The sequence below is a fragment of the Scleropages formosus genome, chromosome 14 (genome assembly GCF_900964775.1).
Source record: "Scleropages formosus chromosome 14, fSclFor1.1, whole genome shotgun sequence".
Classification (NCBI taxonomy): Eukaryota; Metazoa; Chordata; class Actinopteri; order Osteoglossiformes; family Osteoglossidae; genus Scleropages; species Scleropages formosus.
In genome coordinates, this window is record NC_041819.1 from 11819345 (window position 1) to 11845937 (window position 26593).

At 39.2% G+C, this 26593-nt stretch overlaps 1 protein-coding gene and 1 long non-coding RNA gene across 2 annotated transcripts; both read left to right on the top strand.

The window, feature by feature from the left end:
• The first annotated feature begins 1378 nt into the window (after positions 1–1378).
• Positions 1379–4060, top strand: LOC108920526 (uncharacterized). Its single transcript, XR_001964999.1, has 4 exons — positions 1379–2013; positions 2261–2599; positions 3228–3349; positions 3822–4060. It is a non-coding gene; the product is annotated as an uncharacterized LOC108920526 (long non-coding RNA).
• Positions 4061–7881: 3821 nt separating this feature from the next.
• Positions 7882–23643, top strand: LOC108920483 (cholecystokinin receptor-like). The gene is made up of 5 exons (XM_018729243.2): positions 7882–8044; positions 16176–16424; positions 20345–20606; positions 22371–22498; positions 23120–23643. The coding sequence occupies exons 1-5, from the start codon at positions 7882–7884 to the stop codon at positions 23641–23643; spliced, it is 1326 nt and encodes a 441-aa protein (XP_018584759.2).
• The last annotated feature ends 2950 nt before the right edge of the window (positions 23644–26593 follow it).

The following is a 26593-nucleotide window of genomic DNA, read 5'->3' on the forward strand; positions in this document are numbered from 1 at the left end:
GAAGGCAAACAGTGAGAGCCAGAAGAAAACATTAAACTGCTACTGAACATGAATCATTGAGAAAGGGAAGTCATTTGCCCAGTTTATACTCTTACTTCATCTTTCAGCACACGTACACTGTACTGTGATTGCCTTCAAGGAGCCTGAGCTGAGCTACTAGAGAAGCAGCAGCTGTGCCTTGTGCTCTTCAGCCCTGCAGCATCTCAGGGCTCATGCAACATCATTTCACACTGAATACTTCACACAGCACATCCCCACTACTCCACAGAGGGCTGATGTTTGTCCAGAGCTTATTTGTTGATGCTGATGCTCCTGCCTCACCGCTATCTTTTCAAACACGCTATAAGCTGTCAAGAGTGACAGAAGAGCCGAATGCCCCCACAGCGCTGACCCGCTTCACACACAGTGACCCACACACAGGTCGTGATGACTGAGTTTTCAACAGACCGTGTTTAACAGACCATCTGAAGACGACACTGAAGCAAAGACATGCAGCGCATCACATGGAAAACCCCCAACACTGCAACCTCTTTTGACATAATGAAAAAAAAAAAATGCTATATTTACAACTGATTATGAACTTCTGAGCTTCAAACCCCACAACACATTGCTATCAGTGGTAGAACTTACTGACTGTACCACCTGTACAAAAGCAACAGAGGACATTAAATATTGTTAGGACATATTAAGAACTTCCTTAATAAATATTATGGCACTCTTCACCATGGGTTCGGATGGGGCAAAGAAGGGCACAGAGGGAGCATTCATGACAAATGAGGTACTAGAACACTGACACCATGGAAATAATGCTTTCAATCTAAGGACCCCACTTCCTCCAGGACCTACACCTACAACCAGCATATTTAGCACCCCCAGACACTCTCTCCAAAACCCTGGCAGACACAGTCACCCCATCATTTTCCCCCTAAATGCCCCTAGTGGTTACACACACTATTTACAAGTTACCCATAATGCAACTATTTGCACAAAAACATCTTCTCACCTAAATACCAGTAACGTGGGTTGTTACAGTATGCCTAGTGGAACGTTTAAACACCAGAGACACAATGCTTCTGCTGTTTGGAAAGAAACTGGGCGTTAATGGGTGTGCACTGTGTACTGTGCAGATACAGTACCTGTACTAGTCTAACGTTGGACTTCATCGCTCAGTGCCTCTTAACTGAATGACTCCTTTCTGTGAAGCTCTTATATCAAAGTGTTGCTATTTGTAGGAATCCAACATTTAGAGACAATGTTCCAGCATTTACTTAAACATATACAATGTAAAATGTCAATTATGAGAAGCCAAAGAAAAAAAAGTTGTTTGGAGCAAGTATACTTAAATGTTGACTGAACTGTAAAAGGAAAAAAAAAACACTAAAGGGAGGCAATCTGCAGATTGTACTTGCTAGTGACACATGTCGCAGATATCATGTAGATTACTTAAACCTCTTCACACTCAGTACCTTCCTGTAAAAACACGTTAGTAGGTGAGAAGCACTGACGTAATGGTCAGGGATTAGTTCTCTGCACCCATGAGGTACAGCATAAATCACATTTTCCAATACTTCTAATTGCATCTGGAATAAAAATTCTGCAGGCCTACGTGCAAAAGAATCTCTCTCTCACACACACACACACACACACATACACACAGAGCCTCATTTCCTTTGGTTTTCTGCACAGGCCTGAAAGCGTGGGTTCTAGAGAGATGTGGTCAAACGGACCACCGTATTATAAGTTTGTCACATAATGGAAGCAGTTGGTAGATTATTTTTGCACCAGGTGTTAGTGGAAAATAGCTTTGTGGGTGACTTTTTTTCCTTTCTCAGTGGAAGAGAAGAGCAGTCTTGTCCTTTGTCTGACAGTTAACAGTGACAACACTTGCTTTTGTGTCACGCATCTATCCTAAGCGAGACTATGTGCGATTCGGGATGTCTTTGTTCAGAAGTACAGGAGCACTGTTGGCTTTGGTGACTTTCTTGCTGCACACCCCACCATCAGTAAGCATAGGTAAGTAGTAACGCGTTTCTTTTAAACCCACCGGAGCCATAGTAGTGTCACAAAAGACTCAAAGTGACTTTACTAGACATGTTAATCTAAACCCATGTATGAGTGTCCTAGAAACATATAGAGTTCACAATGGGAAATATGTTCCGATTAATGCATTCTTAAAGAGCAGGGGACGAATTTGTGATATAAATTTTTGAAATATCATGTATTACTGTCCGTGACGAATGTACTTTATTCCATTTTGCAGGGAGTCTCAGTGTCTCTTATGCACGGGCAGTGTTCAACAGGACACAGGGAGATAAACTGCAGCTCCACTGCAACGTTACATATAAAGTGATGGAATGTAGACTGCAAAGTGCATTTTGGTGCAAATATTCCTCAGACAACTGTGCAGAACTAACGGACATAAACAGATATGTCACCCAGGTATCAGAGCTAAACAAAAGCACTGGAAACATATTGACTAGACTGATTCACTTTGAATTTAAAAACCTTACTCTGGATGACGCAGGAGAGTATAAGTGTAATGCAAATTGTGACAGTGGAGAAACGGGAATGGGTCACTTCATCAGGCTCTTCATTCGAGGTAAGCAGCTTCACAGTACATTTGTCCATTTGGCCAGCTACGAATGCCGAGATGAGGCGCTCAAACAAAAAAGTCCTGTAACTTGTTGTTCTGTCATTATATTAGCAATAGCAATATATTATTTTGATAGTTCCTGTTAGTTTCAGTAGATGTTTGGTGGATTCATCAGTGACAGCACTAAAGTGACATAAAGGTTATGGCTACACACTCTGTATCCATCCGTTGTATGACTCATTAACAGCACCCGTTCAAGGTACATAGTCCCTCATGTTAAATAAAGTTCTGAAAAAAATAATCTCACAAACTGTCACTTTGAATAATGATGTGAGCTAAGCACTGAAATAGTGGAGATTTCATTAAATCTTTCTAGTTTTTTGGACATTGCGGTAGTGTACAATTCTATGGTTGGTTTTCAGTACAATTCAGAACGAGTGCCACTGAATTAAAATATTGACTTTAAATAAAACTGTAATTCCATAATTGATTTATTTTATAAATTAATAACAATATCATACAATAGATTGATGAATTGTCGGCAAGGCCGGCTGGATTCTCCAAGTTTGTGCTCAACTTTAAAGAGGATCATGTGTTGCTAGTACACATATTAGGTTTTTCTGTCTCAATTCAGAGGCTGAGAGCACAAGAGAGCAACAGAGAAACAGAAGCAGATGGCTCAAGATGGATACCGTTTTTGTCGCAATATGCTGCTTAATTCCGCTGCTGAACTTCTATTAGTGTCTCTAACTAGAGGTAATACAACGAATGTCCAAGTCTATCATGAAAAGCCCACTGTGAACATTCATACTATTGATTTGTTTCCCTTTATCAGAAGTTTAAAATGCACTGCAACAGATAGAAATTACAAAAATTTTAGGTACAAGAAAGGAGGCAGGCATGTAACTCGAGAGTGCCCTGTACCACTTTCCCTGTGGCATAGGAATAAAGAGGGGCGATGTGTCCCCGCAGAACTCAAAACTAATGTTCTCAGTGTTTGTGTACAGCTCCACACACTACTGTTTTAATATTTTTGGCTCCTCTAACACCTGACAAGTTGGTAGACAACTGCAAAAAGAGTTGCCGTACAATACGTGTTTAATAATTTAGTTGTCAAAATATGTTTTCAAGATATACAAGGGCAAGTCAAAAAGTATCCACAGCGTTAAAACATTTTACAGTACAAATTATTGGACGCGTCTGACTTTCCGTTGTCATCACATTGCAGGTTTACTCAGGAAACCGGCAAGACCAAGGAGCCGTGAGGATGGGATAAGAGTTGCATGAAGTTACTATGTTCAATAACGGATTTTTTTGGGAAAAAAGGCATTGAGACATTTTAATAACTCTTGTTTCTCATTTAATGTCACACTTGATTTGGGATGTTTATTTTCTACCAAAAGGGTCTGGCAGAAATTTGGAAACTAGGGAAAATATGTAGCTGTGACTAAAGCTTTTTAAAAGGTATTTTTATTTCCCTGAAGTATACTGGAAAATATTTTTAAAAAGTCAATTATATATATTTAGTATGTTACATATATATATGTATATAGTATGTTATATATACAAATTTATGAAATGTATATGCATTTCATAAATTTAGTAGGGTTCTTTAAGCAAAGATCGGTGAAGTGTCTCAGCATTGGAAAAAGAGCTGTGGGCAGCAGTTGGACACTTTGGGCCTTTTAAGTGGAAATACCCGACAAGTAACACAGGAAACTACACTTTGCTACACAGCAAGCAGAGAAATAAGCACAATGTCAAAGGTAAAAAAACCAAAATAACTAACAGAGGTGTCTTGAACAGGACTGTGAGTGCAGCCTATCTCAGACTAAAATAAATGATGAGGTGCTTTCATAAATAGGTATTTCGAAATGGGGAACTAATCGTAATTTTATGGTTTTAAGTTTTCCATGATGTAAGACATTTATAATCTTTCAAGTTGGCAAACAAAGGTGTGATGATCAGTCATTCATGTTTTTTTTTTTTTTTTTTTTTTTTAACTTTATTAAAGGAAATCCCCCCCCCCCCCCCCCCCCCCCACAATCCTTGTATCCTATTTGGTGTAACAATGTTATATTTTCATCACATATGCTCATCATAGGTGTGCATTTACATTTTTCAGGGAGTTCTACATGGAAAGCATTTTTCAAGCATCTGAAAAGTTAATGGCGTAATTAAAACAAAACTACAAGTTTGTAAAAGCTGGCTGGTGCAAATGAACACCATGTCAACATCCTTTCTAGAATCTGATAGCTTTCCTTCTGTTCATAAGGGTTTCCGCCAGGTGCTCTTGTTTCTTTGCAAAGTCCAAAGATTTGTGTTTCAGTTAGATTGATGACTCTAAATTTGAGGTATATGTGTGTTTAGATGGTCTGCTGGACAGCTGGGTAAATGACAATGGGAAATGCAATGCAAAATATAGAGAAGGTCAACTAAAAATAATGGAAATGTATTATAAAATTAATCCTTGACAGAGGAAGAGGAATAACCTGAATATTACCTGCGCAGCACACTTGTTTGCTGTTAAACAGAAGTTACTTCCTGTGTGAATGAGTGTGCAGTTCATGCCAGTTCCTCTGCAGAGGCTTTGATGATGTTTAAGTTGTGAAACTTTTGTCATTATAGTTGAAGCCATTGCTTCTTTAATTCTGCCAGCCTCAATGACCATACAGCTACCGTGTGTTCAGTTTGTACACGCTGCACACATGTTCTCTGCAGCACACATCTCAGCCGTAAGCGGAGACACGTTGACCCCTTTAGTGGGGAATGACGCAACCACAGGCGGTGTGTGCGACAGCGCTGAGACTGAGATGGAGTGCCTGGTGGAGCTGATGGGCTCGACGGGTCGCTCAGGTGCCAGGTCCATTCATCCAGGCACGAACTCCGAGGCGACGCAGAGTCTTGCGTGCGGGCCAGCCCAGTGGGGACACTCACGGGTGCTTGCCCCAGACAGCACACGCGGACCAACTAATGCACAGACAGAGGACTCGCAGGGCTCCATTATGGATGGCCCTCAAGCAAATATTTGAACAGAAGACACATCCAGCCTGAGAGTAAGCTCAGGTGATGACATACATTTTGTACCCTTACTTTCAAAAAATAAATAAATAAAAGGTTTGTTTTATTTTGTTATCATTTGTCAATCCGCTACTGAAAAGTTTTGTTTGCAAACCTGTGTGTTTTAGTTGTTCCCTAAGTCTTGTGGGTTGTAAATGCAATATGATCAAGTCATTTGAAACACAAAAAAGTCAGTGTATCAAGAGCAGCCCAGACGACCCTTTCCTGTCACTAAGCTCTCCTGTCGTTCTCTCATTCAAGAAGTTACATGTCACTATTGCTGTGGTTCTCTCCATTGGTGTAATCCTTTTCTGCAGAAAAGATGTCCACAGCAAAGATCTTCACGAACTGAACTTGTTGCTTTCATCAAAGTATAAAATTGGGCAATTTAAGCTCCCGAAATGTTGCAAATTAAAGCTCCTGAAAAAAAATGCCTTGGAGCTTCAGCATGTTAGGTTTGCCTCTGGAGCTACTGTTTTATTCACACACACACACACACACACACACACACACACACACACACACACACACACACACACACACACACACACACACACACACACACACACACACACACACACACACACACACACAGAGTCTGAAACCATTTGCCCTAAGCAGGGTCTTAGGGTGAACCGGGCCCTAACCTGGCAGCGCAGGGCTGAGGGGCGCGGAGGACACACCCAGGACGGGGAGCCAGTCCGTCACAAGGCACCCCAAGCAAAACTCGAACCCCAGACCCACCAGGGAGTAGGCCCTGGCCAAACCCGCTGTGCTCCGCACCCTCCCTTCATGTAATCATTAATTCAATAAAAGTTGAGAAATGAGCTCAGTAAATCAAATTGTTTTATACATTTCATATATTTTCTGGTCCTTATAAAGAACACGAGTGAAAATAAAACAAGTTTAATTTCTATCCTTTGGTCCTGCACTATTTTTCCAAGGGTCTCCTCTGAGTATAACTTCTCATGCATAATCCAAAATGAAATGAGTCCCTGAAAGAGATGCAGTGGTACTCCCTTTTCATCTGTCTCTTTCATTGTCCCTTCTCTCTAATGTAGCTGTTTGCTTGTGAGAGAAGACTGACGGTCCTTTTTGCTGCAACTTAATGCCTTCGAGCCTCTATAAGTAATGAGTAAGTTGATAAGTTTTTTTAAAGGACAGGGAACGAAAACCCTCACAATTTCACATGCTTTACTTTGGTTTAGAAGATTCTGTCTATCTGTCTATCTATCTATCTATCTATCTATCTATCTATCTATCTATCTATCCAATTGACTGACTGACTGACTGACTATGAGTGATGTTAAGTATTATATCTGTGGAATATGAAGTCACCTTGGCTGGGATTCCTCAGACTAGTCTTATGAGACTAGTTAAAAGCCGAATAAATTGACTTCTCTTAATTAATGCATTTTGACTGGATAATGAGTTGGATCAAATGGAATCTGTTTTTTCCTCCTACTTATTCGCAACTTGCAAGAATAAAGCTCATACACAGGTGCGACAGCTGGGATTAAATAAGTGTAAAATGCAGAAAATGTAAAAATATGTATTATTGATGACACGCAACTATGTACAACCGTATTTTCAAGTTCTCGGTTTAAATGCACGAACAGGCCGTAGAGTACAATGCAAAGGAAGGAGCACTAGGTGGCGCTGCAGCGCCTCTACGCGGACCTCCGTGTAACGTGCGGCAGAATGGGTGAACTTCTCTCCACCCAAAGCATGAGTCCCTCCACCCACGACATTGCCTCTGACATAAATCTCACCGAGAGCAGCGGCTCGGTGCTCCGCGGACCCACAGTCCCCGAGAGAAAGGTGATCAAAGGCTGCGCGAGAAAAAGGGGGGATTCAATAAGTGAACGTGCCTCCCTGCGAAGACCAGAAACGAGAAGAGTTTAATGATCAGTGACAAATCACTGCTACAGCAGGATCTCCAGGTATTCTCACTTCAGCACACAGCGTTATATACCTACCAACATTGTAGGGCACGTGGAACCGAGACCCACGTCATATTTCATTCATTCATTCATTCATTCATTCATTCATTCATTCAGCCCGGAAAAGAACAGAAGTTACTCCATTGTTACAATCAATGCGGTTATAAATGCACGGATTCCGTTATTGCGTATTTCCAACAAAATAATTCTGTATCTCATTATGTCCAGTGCTTATAGTCATATTTCTGTTAATGCGGGTTAAAATATTCTCAGACTAAAAGAACAATGGATGTACCAAAGTTGGAAGAAGACTCCTCCTTTGCGGAGTGTATGAAAGCACAAAGCAATTCGTCCCTGAGCGCGGCCACGAATGCCGCTGATGGAGTGAACATCTCCGCCTGCGGGAGCGTGTCCGTGGGTCCGAACCTGCAGCCGCCCTCGCACAAAGGTAAGACTGCATCACACTTGACAGGTGACTTGTCATGTTTATTAATTATTCAACTGCCTGTCCCACGTCGAATGACAACCCACATTATTATTATTATTATTATTATTATTATTATTATTATTATTATTATTAGAGATCAACTCCGACTCATGTATTAATGAAATACACTTCAATGCAAGGTACAAGACGGAAAAAAAAACGCACATGCCGAACTGCGTTTTGAACTAAATTATTACTTATTAAAGCTTTCCGTTTTATTTTATCCTATTCATTGAATGTAAAAGATATCAAGTATTATCTTATTATTTACTCTATTTAATAACATTTTTTTTCGTGTAAAATGTAGTATGAATAGCGTCTGCTGATCACAACAGACTTAAGGCACCCTGTAGTTACAGTGGCTTGCAAAGGTATTGAGACCTTTGACAAGATCACACATTTTACTGGATAAAAAAATGTCTTCATAATGTTTTAATACATCTGGCCATGTGAAATTTTAATTAAAATACTATTCATAATGAAGACGTTCTGCATCACTTTTTTAAAAAAAAATAAAAATAACTGAAATATGCAGTTTGCATTAGTATTGGGGGGCGGGGCCGTTCTCCGGTGGGTCCTGCTCTCCGGTGGGTGTGGGGTTCGAGTCCCGCTTGGGGTGCCCTGCGGCAGACTGGCGTCCAGTCCTGGGTGTGTCCCCTCCCCCTCCACCCCTATGCCCTGTGTTGCCAGGTTAGGCTCCAGCTCGCCACGTGGTATCTTTTGACCATGATTTCATACAGTAATAATGACAATAGAGCTTCACTCCTTGTAGTAGGAATGAGGGCAGGTCTATCATTTTGTGCACTTTAGACAAAAATCACTTTTTTCAGTATTGTCCATTAATGTAATTTATTGTTTTTAGCGGTGGCAAAATTCCAAGTAATTGCTATGTAGATTACAACATAAACTTAATTAATGATGTCTGCCCTTATTACAATACATTTTAGATGTGCCAGATCATGTCACTTGGCCAAAAATGAAAGGAACCCATTCCCATTCCGCACCCTGAGCTCCAGCATCTTTCTCCAGCATTGCCCTTTTGACACATGGGCAGTATTGGAACAACATGAAGCATCAGTTTACTTTTATCATCCACACAGAACATCAGTTACATAGGGTTTATTTGTGCTTTACTGACTCAGGTCTGTAAAAGGCTTTTTGATGTCTGAAAAGAGATGTGCATTTTTTGTTTGTTACAGAGCACATCCCTGGGGCAGCACGTAATGTTGCTCTTAGAGCTGCTGCCTTGCAAGCTGAGTATCCAGGTTTGAATCCCTCCCTTCCTGCAATAAGCTTTTTCGAAATAATCCAGCTGTATAAATGGGTAAAAGCAGCTCAGTATGCAAACCCAATTTTGCAAGTTGCTTTGAAGAGAAGTGTCAAATAAATAATAACCCCTTTCTGCACAGACATAGTGTCAGTAAACAAGTTTGTCAAATCCACACTGGGGTGTAGTCCCACACAAATGTGGAATACATTTTTACAGTCTGTGAAAATATTTCTAGATGCCCCAAAAGAAAATCTATTCTTTATTTATCTAAGTATGTGTTAGACTAATTGAAATGAATTGCATTATATTTCATAGTATATGCCAGCAATTTGGGCACCCTTTTTAAGCATCTGTATTTCATACAGGTTGGTGGGGTAGGTTTTTGTTTACTTCAAACGTTCTAGCGTTGAATACACTTCACAAGGTTTTTACTTGCACTTATTAACAGACAGCGTACATAATGGCTAAATGCATGTTCAGAAAGATTGATTCACACAAGCTTTTATTTAACCTTTCTGTAAAATAGACCTTTGCTGAAACACAACAGCACAGTTATCCTTTGTGGTTATTGATGGGCATATTCTATTATTATCCCCATAATACCTCTGCTTGCATCAGATTTCCATGTAAATATTCCATAAGTAAAGCAAGGAGAAAGGGGCATATACCCCAATTGCCAAGCAAACCTGTAGCACTTGGTTGACTACCATAGTTAATCATTTCTGTCCCCCAATACCTGACAAGTTCTTATACCACTGAAATACCTACGCTCTCAGGTTTTTTCAACAGATGTGTATTTTATTCATAAGTAATGTTCTTTCTTCCCTTAGTAGGCTTTATGGGGTTGGACTCTCAGTCACATGAACAAAGTCTTTTTAAAATGAAACACACATTTTGAAATGTAATAATGAATAAAGGACAAAGAAGTTGTGGAAGAATATGCATCAAAATATTGTCTTAAGTGATGATATGTGAATCCATATGAATCATGTGAATTTGGTTGTTAGTCCTAATTTGTTTTTGGACCAACTAACTTCTAGGGGTCTGTGAGGTTGTAAATAATCATGTTTTTGATACATATTGCATGGTAAAATTTTTGCCTCTGTTATGACAAGACAAATTTAATCTACACAGCAGTGTGAAATATCAACTGTGCCACAAAAAAAAAAAAAAAAAAAAAAAATCACTTGTTGATAGATTGCTGATCAAAAACACACACACAAACACCCACACACTCACTGTCTGAAACTGCTTGTCCTACCTTTTCAAATTCAGTCAGTGTGTCCCTTTTACACAGATAATTGACAATACATTGATTTGTGGAAACCATTACAGTAAGATTGTCATTTAAAACTGAACCAGATAAGAAAAAAAAGAATCACCATGTCACTGTTGCTGCAGTGCTCAACTCTCAGGGAGCAATCATTTTAACCATGGGATGTTATCCCTTATTAACAGGTGACAGCTCTTTTGACAAGTGTGTTGGATATATTAAGATATGTTTTTAAAAGCACAAATAGATGAACAGCTGGTGGCACCATTTACTTGCAATAATTAATTTAGACAAAAGTTTCTTGTAAGACCCTCCATGCAGATTATAAATTATATAAGTTTTTACTGGGTTTGGGACAGAGGGAGCCACAGGGAACAACTAAAGCCAGAGAGAACAGCGCTATAAGAAAAATGGGTTTTATTGAACCAAAATAAACAACACTGCAACAGACTGTTCTGGGTTGCTAGTAACAACTAACACAATACCTGACAAGAACCAAAACTCTTTCCACCAAACACTGCTGCCTGAGTTTTCAGACCAGCTGCCTTTATAGTCCTTAGAATTGCTCCTTAAGGGGGCCAGCTGGCCATCATCATTCAATTAGGGGAGAGGCATGTCCCTGGGAGCCGTCCGTGAAGATGCTCCCACCTCCTGGCTTGGGCCAGAACCCCCATTGGCTCTCAAGTGGTATAAATGCATATGTAGTACCAGTCAAAAGTACATGTGTTGCACCACCTAAATGAATAACTAATGTTCATGGGATAAAAACTGGCTGTTTTAAGAAATACAAGATTTTGAGGCAGTTTTCATTTCCGCTATTTTCGGATATTTACAGAAATATACAGAGAGTATAGAAACACAGAACAAAGAAATCTTGGAAGTGTAGCAAGTAGGAAGTGCTGCTCACTCTACTGTTTTTATCCAAAAAGTATCTACAGAAATAAGACAAGTCATTATACAGAATCAGGTTGCTTGCTTATTAATTTTCAGCTCAGTACTTAGATATTTTATTTACATCTGTTTATTATGGTGGTGCAGCGGGTTTAGCCAGGTTCTGCTGTTTGGTGGGTCTGGGGTTTGAGTCCTGCATGGGGTGCCTTGTGATGGACTGGTGTCCCGTCCTGGGTGTGTTCCCTCCCCTCCAGCCTTGCACCCTGTGTTGCTGGGTTAGGCTCCGGCTCTCTGTGATCCCACTTGGGACAAGCAATTCCAGCTGGTGTGTGCGTGTTTACCACAAAATTAAACAGGGAATGTGTCAGTTTAGTGGTTTACCAATATTGTGAAAATTGCTACATCAAAGACATTGTAGCAATCATACAAATAAAACTGATTTGTGGAAGACCCATATATCTATCTGCTCAATGTATTTCAACCCTTATTCTGAATGCTATTTGTTAAAGCAATTGCAGATATGCTGTATATTGTCTTGTAAGATTAGATAGATATTAAGTGATTTGGTTTTCCTATATATATTATATCTGAAAATCTGATATTGAGTGATGTATATGTTTTGTTAGCAGAAAAGAAAACATTCTTAACTTTATTATCTGAATCTTTAGCTAGACATTTATACTGATAAGAGGACAGTGCAGGATGTAGCATATACAACACAAATGTCTAATCCAAAATTCAATATACAGTAATATTTATGGCATTTCATCATCAACTGTTATTGTTTTTATTGATCCAATTTTTCATCCTGGGTTTGGAATCTAGACTGCTTAATAGATTCCATAGATCAGTTAAAGTACATGTGATTCATTCACATTTATTCTGCTTGGTAAGAACGTGTTCTAACATTGTTATATGTACCATTTAAATTTATAGAATACCTTTTGGTGGGGGTGCGGTGGTGCCGTGGGCTGGACCGGCTCCTGCCTTGCTTGGGGTGCCTTGCGATGGACTGGTGTCCTGTCCTGGGTGTGTCCCCTCCCCCTCCACCCTTACGCCCTTTATTGCCAGGTTAGGCTCTGGCTCCCCACAACCCTGTATGGGATAAGTGGTTCAGACAGTGTGTGTGTGAAAAAATACCTTTTTGTCTGGTTTTCACTCTGCCCTTTCACTAATTCCTGCCTGGGTATTGCCTTCATTTCTTTAAACACACACACACACACGCACGCAGTCTGAACCACTGAGGACTGTCCTGTAAGGAACGCAGTGTGCATATCTCTGCCAGCATTTACCTCATACTGGAGACACACATACACACACACACACACACACACACACATTTTCAGAACCGCTTGTCCCATACGGGGTCACGGGGAACCGGAGCCAACCCGGTAACACAGGGCGTAAGGCCGGAGGGGGAGGGGACACACCCAGGACGGGACGCCAGTCCGTCGCAAGGCACCCCAAGCGGGACTCGAACCCCAGACCCACCGGAGAGCAGGACTGTGGTCCAACCCACTGCGCCACCGCACCCCCTATGACACACATACACATTATCTGAAACCACTTGTCCCCTGCGAGGTTGCGGGGAGCTGGAGCCTAACCCTGCAACACAGGGTGCAAGACTGGAGGGGGAGGGTACACACTCAGGACAGGATGCCAGTCTATCGCAAGGCACCCCAAGCAGGATTCAAACCCCAGGCCCACAAGAGAGCAGGACCCGGTCCAACCCACTACGCCACTGCACCCGCTGTCTCTTAAAAAAATATCATATCTAAAAATTATATCCAAGTTGTGTGTAGAATCACTTGGGATGTTGTTTACTGCTACCTGTCCTAATGACCTCAACACCTTATGTGTGATTTTAAAGGCTGCCTATGAAAAGCTCTGTGTAATGGTGTGTAGTTGGTTACTGTTACTTGTGAATGTAGTTGATTAGGTGAGTATGTAGATATATGTATTTCAAATGTGCTTAGTTCACCAAAAGGCTTGTCAATGAAGTTGTAATAATCAGAAAAAAATCTGTAATGAAGCTTTACTAATGGTTGATGATTTTTTTTTTTTTAAACATGCATCAAATCTGCATGTTCATAACTGTTTCTCCACATGCTTTGGCCCATTATTCAGAACAACTGAGAGAAGTACATAACTAAAAGTATTAATTTGTAAGCTTAACAGTACCTTTCTATTTAGCTGTCTTTAAAGGAGTTAATGCTGTTTTCTGTTATTGAACTATGTACTTTAAAAACGCAGATAATTGTGAAATTCTAATACACAGCAAAAAGTCACCCTGGAAACAGATAAAAGTTTTTCAGACTTCCTGATTTGTAAAAAGGACATAGTGGTATGAAATTTATACAATTCATGCTTCAAGTAATTTCTTTCATGAAATGTCATGAAAGTTTGATGTTAGTCCTTTGACTGCATTCGCATGTAAGTTTAATGAGTTTGCAAATCCTTCGCAGGTCATTGATTCAGCCACCACTTCTCAGACATTACACTGCAGGTTGGACCATGCAGCACATTCACCAGCCCGTTAAATGAAGGGCTGTTCAAACACCTTCTCACCTGTGTTTACCATAAACAAACACATTTTCAGATTTTTTTTTTTGTGCCTTTCTGCTCTGCTGTTACCAGCAGCTACCTTCCACTTTGTTATAAGCATATGGATGGGTGAGCTTTGAATTAAATAGTGTCCCAGGGAAGTCAGCCGCAGAGCTAATCTGTCCCTCGTGTCTCAGATCACTTGTCCTTAGCTTCGCCTGGTGCTACAAAGAGCACTCATGTGTCTCTAATCCCTTAAGCTCAGTTGACTTCAGGGTTCATGCGCTGACATCCCCAGGAAGACCATGATCCAATTTAAGGTACGACTGGGGATTGACTGACCCGGAGCATGCTTTATCTCATGTCCAGATTCTTTAATCCACTGACACATAGTGTTTTAACACCAGAGAATGAGCAGACGGCAAACAGCTGGCAGAGAGGAGAGACAGCAAGAGAAAATTTCATATACAGAAAGTCACACTGGATTCATTCTGGAGTACAGAATGAGCCCATTAATGGAAGTTATCAAGATGGAAAAAGTTATTTAATGAATTAATAATAAAAAAACATTGGTGTTAAAACCTTAGGTGAATTCAGTCATTGACATCCTTTAAAGCCTTTCAAATTTTCGGTTCTAGTTTGCGTCTCATCGCAAGCTAATTTACTCTTCAATGAATTTCCTACCATTTGTGAAAAACCATTCAGTGAGATGCCAGGGTTAATTTATGCCAGTGTCAGTGCTGAAGGCTGCAGGTGACTGGTTGTAGATACGGTATCACTGTGGTGTCTCTGATGACTGGAGCCCGTGCTGTTTTGGCAAGGAGTGAGAAAAATTAAGCATGATTTTCAGATGGATGTGTTGTAAATAGAGGCTGACATGAAAATAGCCTCTTTATATAAGGTTCTTTTAGCACTTTGAGTAGAGACTCATGTAGTTTCAGCTCCGCTTCTAATGACACTGCTTAAATGCTATTATTGGAATTGATATGATGAAACATTCAATGAGATTGCCCTCTAAAATCTATATTTCTGACAGAGATCAGTACACCTTCTGTCTTAATTGAAGTGAGATAATAATTTAGTTAATTATGTAGCTTAATGTACTATACGTGAAAAAAATTCTTGTCGATTTCTTGAGATAACGACAACTTTGAAGAGCCAACTATGATCTCACAATTCAATTATCTAATGATCTTTGAACATTTATTTATCTTGAAACTGCCATATTTTTTAAATTATAATTGCCAATAAAAGTACCGCTTGGTTTTTGATAGTAGGCTTTATGGCATGTAGCATTTTAAAGAAAAGTGTCCGTAGTGTATTTAAAGATGCTTGGTGTAGTTGCTTACAGAATGCTAAAAGTGCAAGGGAAGCCTTCACAATATTGTCTGCTTTCATTATGTACAATTGATGTGAAAATGACCTTTAGCAACTTAAAAGGATCTAAGAATAGTTATTATATGTGAACAACATTTCTTACATCCTTCCTCTGGGTGCTCCGGTTTAGTCCCACCTTCCAAAGAGATGCAGTTGAGGTGAGTTGGCATTAAACTGGTGACCCTCAGCCTTGTGCCCAGTGATTGAGGGATACGCTGTGGATCCCCATGACCCTGACCAGGACAAGCTGTCAATGAAAATGGATAGATTAATGGATTTTTTACATTCTCACCATAAGAGAGATATTTAATTGAAATTAATAAAAACCAGAATCATATAATCATACATCATCGTAAAAGTCACCCATGGTGTGTGAGGGAGTAACAGAGGGACTGTGTGTTTGGATGAGTGTGGATGAGTGACTCATTGTAAGTCACCTTGGGTGAATAGGGTGTGGGCTGATGACACTACACAGGGTTCACTGGAAGTCCCTTTGGAGAGAAGTGTCTGCTAAATAAATAAATGTAACACATTGCGGACAGTATACAATGTTGTTTAGGGTGTCTTAGTAACTGTAAAATATCCTCAGTGAAAGGTATGGAAAGTTTGGCACTGTATTAAAAAAAATATGTGTGTGTGTATATATATATATATATATATAAAATTTTCTGAATTTTCCTTTATAGTAAGATGGAAAGATTTGTCACTCTGGTTTTCATTGTCTCTATACTTTTCAGAGATGCACTCTGTGCGGATCCTGCTTTATTCACTCATCTTTCTACTGGGTGTCTTCGGGAACCTGCTTATCATTACGGTGCTGTTGGTAAACAAGCGTATGCGCACAGTGACCAACTCCTTCCTGCTGTCCCTGGCAGTCAGTGACCTGACTATGGCAATTTTCTGCATGCCATTCACCCTTATCCCTAACCTGCTGGAGGACTTCATCTTTGGTGCTGCCATGTGCAAGATTGTTGCCTACTTCATGGGTAATTGCCTTTTGTTGTTTTGTGGTAGACATTGCAATGGACACTTCTAGATTGTAAAAAAGGACAGCCTGCAATCTTTTTTTCTGATTATCAAGGAAAAAAACTAGAACTCTAATGTTTTTATAATTTGTAAATGTTGTTCCATTTCAGTGGATGTTTAATTTATTTTGTTAATTACAGTCTGAGAGTACCAAAAAGCATCAATTCATAGAAAATATATTACAGCAAAAGATATGTTTACATTGTCTTTATGATACTTTCATAATATTGTTATAACCATGTTATGAACATGTCATGAGAAGAGCTTTATTAAGTAGAACATTGTACAAAAAATGCAGTCTACAGTCCCAATTACAGCCAGTCAGTTGGCAGTTGGGATACATATAGAGCAGTGCCCTAAAACCTTAGTGAAATATTTTCTCTGTGCTTGGTATAGCCTTGACTAACAATGAAGTCATAATCCTATGATGAGCCTTTTTATTACAATAAAGTGAAGCAATTCCTATCCTAATACCTTTATAACATAACAATTCAACACTTCCTTAAGTCATCCCTTAAAAATACATATATTTTACTAATACTGTTAAATTATTGGGTGGCTTGGTGGCACGGAGAGTAACACTACTATCTCAGAGAGGGCTTGAGTTCCATCCCCACTCAGTCTGTTTGTAGTTTTCTTGTTTTGTGTCTGTTTGAGTTTCTTCCAGGTGCTCCAGTTTCCCTCCACAGTCCAAAGAGATGCTGTTCAGGTAGACTGGTGACTCTAAGTGTCACCCACAGTGTGTGAGGAAGTAACAGAGGGACAGTGCTTTTCACTGGTGTGTGGATGAGTGATTCATTGTAAGTCACTTTGGGTGAATAAGATGTTGCCTGATGACGCTACAAAGAGTTCACTGGAAGTCACTTTAGAGAGTGTCTGCTGAATGAATAAATGTAACACATTGCAGATACCATGTCGTTTCAGGTGCATTAACAACTGTAAAATACCCTTGATAAAAGGTGTGGAAAGTTTGGTACTGTACTAATGCATTAAACTATTAACATACAAAAAAGTAAGAATTAAAATTTAGTTGTAATTTCTGAACTCTTTATAAAATTAACCTTTTCTTCAAATGTCACAAGTATTCCTCTGCACTCAGCTTTACTTCAGTGTTACTCCGAGCGCAGCTCATTCAGTTTGTTATGCTAGGGATGAAATCGCCTGGAAGCCAATGCGAGTTTTGTATTACATTGACATTGTTTCCCTATTCACCAATTTGTGTTTTGAAAACTTGCGTAACAGCTAGAGTGACTTTACTATTGTATAAAACATATGCAGTTAGCACAAGGCTAAAACCAAATGAATTTAGCTTAGAGAGACTGTATATTTCATAATAATGCAAGGATACAAAACATGAACAAAGTGTGATGGAACAAAAATCAGATGAACTTGACTGGATTTAATTGAAACATTTAAAAGATTAAATTTATAATTTAAACTAGTTTCTAAAAAATGTGTAGTTTTGATCCCAAATAACCTATTGGACTTCTTTAGACTTTGAAATAAACTCTAAATCACAGATTTAGTAAATTCTGCAACATCAACTGACAATCTGTATGGTGTTAGTCATGTAAGCATTCTGTCACAATCTGACTTCATGACAAGGTGGAAATCTACTCTATTTCCCAGCCTTTTGTGAAGTTTTTCCATAAAGATTATAAGATAATAGGTTACACCATGGACTTTTATTATGCTGGAAAATAGAATCTTCATTATAGATTGTATGCGTCATTTGCTGTTTCGATGGTCTTTAATTTTGGAACAAAAGACTATCCAATGTCTGTAGAAACTCTCTCTGACCTCTGATTACGTTCTGACCTTTGTCAAATAGAATAGAAGTTGTGAAATTCCTGCAGTTCTGTCAAACACCAGTCATATGAACTGAACTGTGGGCTGCCTTTATGTTTAGAAACATTCCTGGTTAATTCTCCTCTTAAGACTTTACGAATGGGGGCAGGGGGTCAGATAAATAAAAGAAGTGTAATAAGCAGACCTTTAGTCCTCTGCCATGAGTTTCTGTTCTTGAGAATTTCAGAAGACAGAAAGCCTCTTAAAATCTGCTGGTTATGTATTGCACTTGAATGGAAAGCTACAGCTTACCTATGAGAAGATTGGATCCTGGAGTCATATAAAAGCTGGGCAGAAAAAAAAAGAATGAAAAAGAAATATGTGCTTGAGAAATGCATTTTCTCCTGCCTTTTCATGGAGTAGGATAGTTTTGGTCTTGTGTGTTTATAACAGTTTACCTTCGTAAGACAGTTCCTGGAATTCAATGGAGTCAGTTCCATGCAGTGTCACGATAGTTGTGACTGTGGTGAGAGGGGAAAGAATTATATCACAAAGGACAATTTCTGCAATAAACAGTTTGATCTGGAGCTTTGGGTGAGCATATTTTTCTTTGATATGATGGGTCAGAATTGTTTTGTCTTCAGACTAGTATTTTACATGAATAGCTCCAAAGTAATTAATTAAATAAAAAATTTGTTCTCAGTGTCTCTTTATAAATCTTTCAGTACTCATTCACTGTCGGTAACCACTTATTGTACAGAAGGCTGTAGACGCGGCAGAGTACTTTTGGGATGACACATAAGTCCATTGCACGGTAACTGAACACATTCACGTGTAGTTCAGAGTCACCAGTTTGCCTGAAACACATGTCTTTGGATTGTGAGAGGAAACCAGATCACCTGATGGAAATACATGAGAATTCAGGGAAGATCCAGAAATACCACACAAGCTGAGTGGGGGTTGAATTTATATCCAGTCGCATATTCCATGCACTGTGAGGCACCTTTGCTACCTGCTGCTCCACTGTGCTGCCTTTCTTTATAATCCTAATTATTCTAATACCCCAATATTTTCTGCATTTATCATTATTTTCTACATATCATTTCTACATTTATTAATCTTGCTTTTTGGAATGGCTTGCATTTCCCAAGAAAACTCATGGAATATTTCTCTTATATCTGCCCTATGAAAGATATTACTCATTTGGGGTTAAACTGCATATGGATAAACATGTGTAGTAAAACTGGCAATGGATATTATGTATGGCTAATTGATTTATGATATCCACAGGCAATTTTTTATATTAGTCTAAGTAATTAAAGAGAAATAGCAGTGTGATTTTGCAATGTGACAAATCTCTACACATTTTTAACAGCCACACTGAATAAAACATAAATCACAAAGACTCGTGATGAATGGCAATAGCAATGTTTTTTGTCAACACTTTTGAAAAACAGTTATCCTTACTCACATTTAACCCCTTTATGCAAGGGATTCATGTAAACGGATTTGTGTTGCTCCACAGGCAACGATGGGCAACAGTCCATTCTATTCGCTAAGTGGTTTTTAAAAATTGTTGTGCAGTAATATGTCAATTAAACCTCGTGTGGCACCTTGTAGGCTCTGTTCTGTGTCCATACAATCTGCACTTGGAAAGGTGGTCTGATGAGGTGATTGAAATGCTACTGTGTCTGTTTGTTCTTGTTCTTCAGACCTGCCGTTAATAGGATCAGGCTAAAAGGTGTGGAGGCAGTTGAAAGCAAGAGATTAAAGAGAGGCAAAAACCCTCACAGTGTGTATAAGTGTACTGCAGTTAGAGTAGCTGAGGATGCCATTATGCAGGGTTGATTGCAGTCTCATTTTGTGCATCACACATATTGATTCAGCTGCGTTTTGAGCCCGATAATGTGAAACACAACACTTTCTAGAGCCTCATTCTTTGTTTTTTCTTCTGATACAATACTATCACAATTCCCGGTTTAGACTCTTATGTGCTTAACCAAAGTGCTGTGTAATTTCTGTTAATCAAGAAGAGGGAGAGAGTTCTGTGGAGTGTGTGACTGACTCTCTTCATCATTTTATTTCTCCACAGGGATTTCAGTGAGCATCTCCACCTTCAGCCTGGTTGCCATAGCAATTGAGAGATACAGTGCTATCTGTAACCCCCTTAAGTCCCGGGTGTGGCAGACCCGTTCCCATGCTTACCGGGTGATTGCTGCAACATGGGTGATCTCCTTCCTTCTTATGACCCCCTACCCCATCTTCAGTGCCCTGGTAACGTTCAGCAAGCCCAATAATGTCACTGCACACATGTGTCGCCTGAGCTGGCCGCGGAGCCAGGTGGAGCAGTCATGGTGAGTTCTGGAACTTTCAAGATGGATGTATACAGCAAAGAAAGAACTGACTATGAGTTGTGGCTCTGCCTTTGTGGCACTCCGCAGTGATTGACTGCAAAAAACCAACTTACTTTGCTTTCAATTAGCCAGTTAGCCAGTTCAGCTAGCACTAAGGTAGACACCAGTTTAGCTAGTGTGTCTGTGTGTCCATCTCTGTTCATATCCTACAGAGCAGCTTTTTATACAGTACTTCCTAATTTTTTCATTTATAGCAACTGAGAAGCATTATTTAAAGAATCTGAATTTCAATTAATTACTTTGGGCAGCAGGTAACGTTGTGGTCAGAGAACATCAGAGGTCCCAGGTTCAGATTTGTAGTCATGCTGTAGTACTCTGGAGTAAGGTTCTTGCCATGAATTGCTCCAGTGAAAATTACACTGTTGTATATGTGGATAAATAACTGAAAGTTGCTCAGCAAAGTAAGTCGCTTTGGAGAGAAGTTAAAGTATAATTTAAATGCCGGAAAAGGCGACAATGACAGAAGATAATTACAGTATGTATTGTTGGGTTTTGGAAACCAATGATCAGAACACATTCTTTCCAGACATTTTTCGTAAAAACATGCTGCATTAAATCAGTAAATAAGGACACCGCAGAGGAGAAAAATGCTCCAGTTTAAACTTTCCCAAGTACACTTGTTAATAGAGAATAAGAAGGGACAGAAGGACCAAGACTGATGATGAGCAATCTGCAGGACAGGTGTCTTTTCTGTCCACTCGGGCACTGCTTATGCTGTCCAATAAGTTGAAAGCTGACAGCAGTGAATGGGCAGACGCTCAAAAAAGTCTATTAGGCATTCCTACTTTGAGATGTAAGGGGTCGAATGAGTCTGTTCACAACCCCTGGCCATTCTGTGGACACTTCCTGTTAAGCCTCTCTTATTATTTATTTATTTATTTTTAAGTTTCAGACCCTAATTAATTCAAGCCTTTAGTGTCAGTTATTGATTTGAAATTCAACAAATAAATGATGAAAGCCCCTGCCGAATCACTTTAGCTTTTGAATAGAAGAGTGTGAGTGTAGGCTGTGTTTTTCCTCCACAAGGGAAGAACAGATAAAAAATGCACAGCAAAACACTGGAAGGAATCTGCTTCAGGTACAGAGGGACAGCTGTGAGGTAGAAACTATCTTCAGACATTAACAGTGTGACTGCTAGCAAAAATATTAGTAGTGAGGTAGGAAGAATTACAAAGAACAAAATATAAAGCAAGGGGAAAATCAATGAGCATTTGCTTTCTCAACTGTTTCAGTTTATTCTGTAATATCAGTTTAACACCTTTGTATTGCTTCATTGAATTTTTATATAATTTGCTGTTCAGTTGCTATCGTCATATTACATATTTATTATTTAATTGCTAATTTTCAGTTGCTTAGCCCATTTCAAATTTAGAATCTGTGAGCCAGGAAGTTCTTTCATCAGCTTGTATAGTATCACCGAGAGACAGGGGTTCATGACTTATTATGCTCTCGTCACTCATTTGAAGACTGCAAAGGTCTGCTGAACACTCTCAGCTACTTTACCTTCCAAGAACTTTAATTGCCAAAGTCAGCCAGTGAGTACTCAGAGGAGCTGTCTGTGCTCACAGAGCTCTGCGTGCTCTTCTTATTCCTTCTGGACTTTCACATGTATCTTAGTATTCGGCTCCTGTCAGATCCCTGTGCAAAGTTCTCTACTTTCCACCGAAAGGATTTTATTTGCCTCTGGACATCATTTCTTTTCAGGTACATCCTTCTGTTGTTTGTCCTGTTCTTCATCCCTGGAGTTGTGATGATCATTGCCTATGGACTCATATCCCGGGAACTCTATCGCGGAATACGGTTTGAACTTGGGCAAAAAAGAGAAGGAGGTGGTAAGCTGAAAATACTTAAGTCTGCTTTTCTCAGTGTTTTGAAAAGTATATATCACTTGCAAAAGCAGCCAACTGCACAAGTGAATAAAGAAATGTCGTTCTAGCTAATGCAACTTTGTGCAAATATTAATATGTGCCACTTGTGTACAATCTATGCCTTTACATGTATATGCCATAAATAGAATTTTTTGTGTTCAGTTGTGTGTGTTCAGTTGTACTTAGCGGTAATTAAATTGTTTATTTAATTATATACAGTATGTGTAAATATGGAAAATTAAACAATATATACTGTTCTTTCAATCACTGAATGAATACACCTTTCAGTGTCAGAAAGTAACATTCTGTACATTAAAATTACAATACCCTGTAAGTACGCCTTATATTATTATTATTATTATTATTATTATTATTATTATTATTATTATTGTTATTAAGATTAGTAGAAGTACTAGTACTACTGATAAAACTACAACTCAGTACAACTTTTGTCAGTTGTAATGACTCAACATCTGCAGCTCTGGAGCAGAACTTTTTTAACTCACATATTGTACAATGAAAAATAATGTTCAGAAATGGTTTGCCATTAGCTGCTGCAGTTGTGTTCACTATTCTCCCCCTTAGGTCTTAAGAATGGTCTGAGTGGTACAATGTCATCTGGCAGTGATGAGGATGATGGCTGTTACATTCAGGTGGCAAAAAAGCCCAACGCTTTGGAAATGTCAGCACTGACTCCAGTGGGCACAGCCAAGGCAGAGTGTCCACGTAGCAACACCTCGGAGGCTAAGTTGATGGCTAAGAAACGAGTGATCCGCATGCTTATTGTCATTGTTACTATGTTCTTCATCTGCTGGATGCCCGTGTACTCTGTGAACACCTGGAAGGCTTTTGACTTTCAATCAGCCCATCGCGCCCTGTCCGGGGCGCCCATCTCCTTCATTCACCTGCTCTCGTACACCTCGGCCTGTGTCAATCCCATCATCTACTGCTTCATGAATAAGCGATTCCGCAAAGCTCTACTCTCCACCTTCACCCGCTGTTCAAAGCCCTGCCGGCGCCTCCACCAAGTTGACGATGACATCGCCACCACCGGCGCCTCGCTCTCCAAGTTCAGCTACACCACTGTAAGCATGATGGGTCCATCCTGACTACAGTTATGCCTGAAAGCCTTGGAAAATGAGGCATGGAATTTGGATGTGGGCCCTTGCAGGGTGAAATAGTTTGTAGCAGAAAAACACCGTTCTTCTCTCAATTATTTCCTTAATTACAGTTGCATTATTGCAGTACTGATCCTGTATTACGCTGATTCTTGTAAATGTATTATGATCAGTCTTAGGCTTCTGTTCTGAAAAGGAACATCCTGTGCATAAAAAGTTTCTCCTTGGTGTATTTTATGTGCTGTGAACATTGAACATGTATTTGTACTATTGGAACTTTGTGTGTTAAAGCATGAGCCATCTTTGTCAAAGATTAGCATTCTTCATATGCCATAGTTATTGTACATGTAATGTTAATACATTCTTGTAAATAAAAAAAAAAATGTATATTTATTTGGGTTTTCAGCTAGAATGCCTGCGGGGAAATGTCCATGCAAAGAGAAGCATGCCCAAATTTTAAAACTGCTGTTAGGGAACTCAAATGAATCATTGGCCTTATCCATGCATTCACTCATTTTGTGCCCAGTTTTGTGGTTTTTGATGTTGTAATTTGTCTTTTGGATGGATTTTTTTGTGCATATTTCCATTGATTTTGGCTACAAATGGTACAACAGTTTTGTGTGTTAATGCATCATGCTTAGTTGAATTTTGTACATTTTATTTTATTGATTTTGAAAGGACAGTGTAAGTAGAGAATAGTGACTTCAGACACATAAAACTTTAAAAACAAAATGCAGTACTTTGGGCACTTAATACGTTCTTCAGTTGTCTGTTTTGGTAATTAGTTTAGCATTTCCTCCTTGGCCCTGTTGTGAAATGCATTAAGTGTAGTAAACAACTAATTAATACATCTGCCTAATGTGATCTGTCTAATGTAATGTATGCTATCGTATGGCGTGTAAAAGTCAAATCCGCTAGATGTGGTACATACATCGAAAATTGATTCTAAAACACAGTTAAACTTTTTAGATTTCATTTTCTTTAAAAACATAACAGGTCACCAAGCAATCTCATGCATCTTTCACACATGCAAAGAACAATTCCACAACAACATTTTTGGGTGTTATATTTCCCATATGACTGGACTATAGCTCATGCAATAAAGAAACCCCTGTATGGAACCATAGACCATATTACTTGGTGTGCCTGTGACCAGCATTAGTTGCGAAAGGCACGTTAAGACAGGAGGGAGATCTAAACCTCACACAGTGTCTGAGCTCCGAATATATTAGATTTAATTTCCCTAGTGATCTACTAAATGTGGTGTTGTTAGAAATACTTTGTTAATGAATTTAAAAAAAATGTCTGAATTGGAAACAAAATTTTTCATAATAAACAGTGAAATGTAATGATAGAACAATGCTTAAGTTGATTTAAAAATGTGTTTTGTTTGTGTGATTTGTTTTTACTTTGCTTTATAATGTAACTTATGGGCATGATTTCAATTTATTTTTGTTTGTGGTTTTGTGTCCAGATTTGTTTGTACAATACTATGTGACTAGATTGTGCCAATGATTTTTATGTAGGATCTGTGGCACAGATATTATCCTTAGAAGAGGTACAGTAGTAATTTATGTCTTTGTAATTTCTCATAATTCTTTCAGACTGCAGTACAGATTCTCCTCTACTTACAATGGTTCTACTTACAATTTTTTCAAGTTACGATTGTACAATAGCAATACACATTCAGTGGAATCCATACTTTGAATTTTTAATTTTGATCTGTTCCCGCACTTGTGATATGTGGTACGATACTCTCTCCTGATGCTGGGTGATGGCAGTGAGCCGCAGCATTTACTCATCCACGCTCACAGTCTCTGCAGCGATCACGCAAACGATTGTAAACAACCGCAAGTGTAAACAACCGATACTGTCTTGAAAGCGTTTTATTAATTTGTTTTTGCTTCCCGTCATGCCTACTAAACGCCCATGTGTGTCTCCTGCTTAAATTTGCCCAGCTGTAGGCTATGGTAAGTGTTCTGAGCACGTTTTAAGGTAGGGTAGGCTAGGCGATGATGTTCAGTAGGTGCGGTACTCAACTTACTATTTTTCCACTTACAATGGCTTTATCGGAACGTAACCCCATCGTTAGTCGAGGAGCACCTGTACCTCGAATAACAGAGCATTGCTCAGTGCAGCAGCTCCTTTAGATGCTTGTGTTCTCCTCATGGGAGAGCTGCAAAGTTATGAAACCACAGGTTAGCATGGGCAGCAAGGACTTGGGCCAGAGTTGCTTATTTATTACGTACCTACAGGACTTCCATTGACAGCTATCTGACTGAGACTGCCTAACCTTTCAGGTCCTCTGGACTGTGACTTTCCCTGCATCTGCTGTGTTATCATTCATAGATAAACTAATATTTATTTATTTTTATTTAACCAAGGATAAATGACTGATATGTTACTTATCTTTTATGTATTTATTATCAGTAATTGTTTTAATATAATAGTACATGTTAGTATTAATAGTCCTGAAAAGACCCCTTTGGCGTGACTATACAATTTCATCGGCTCACTGGCAGACTCACTTTGCAGAAAGAGATGTCATAACGGCTCAATGCAAGCTGCGTATGATTTTCACCCCCTATATGAAGACATAAAAACTGTCATCTCTGCTCCCTGGTTCAAAGGCTGAGGTATGATCAAGTACAAAAGGAAAGCTACCTGTTTGGAAGCAGTGAAGTGCTCAGCCCACAGCCATCGTGCACTGTTCTCTACTGAGACTCAGCATAATTGGATAATCTTCTAAAGTCAGTGTACTGTAAGGGTCTCCAACAGTGATTCTAAGTACTTCACTTTCACTCGCACTTGTAATTTAGTATAGACGTACCTTTCACTGAACTGTTACCCGTTTTAATATATCGTTAACAATTTCATTTCAGACTTTCACGTTTCATTTTATATAATTACTTTCACATAGTCCAACTTATAAGTCAGAAGT

Coding starts and splice junctions, on each gene's coding strand:
- LOC108920483 (XM_018729243.2), top strand. CDS start 7,882: ATGGATGTACCAAAGTTGGAAGAAGACTCCTCCTTTGCGGAGTGTATG. Junction 16,425..20,344: donor GATTGTTGCCTACTTCATGG/GTAATTGCCTTT, acceptor ATTTCTCCACAG/GGATTTCAGTGAGCATCTCC. Junction 20,607..22,370: donor AGCCAGGTGGAGCAGTCATG/GTGAGTTCTGGA, acceptor ATTTCTTTTCAG/GTACATCCTTCTGTTGTTTG.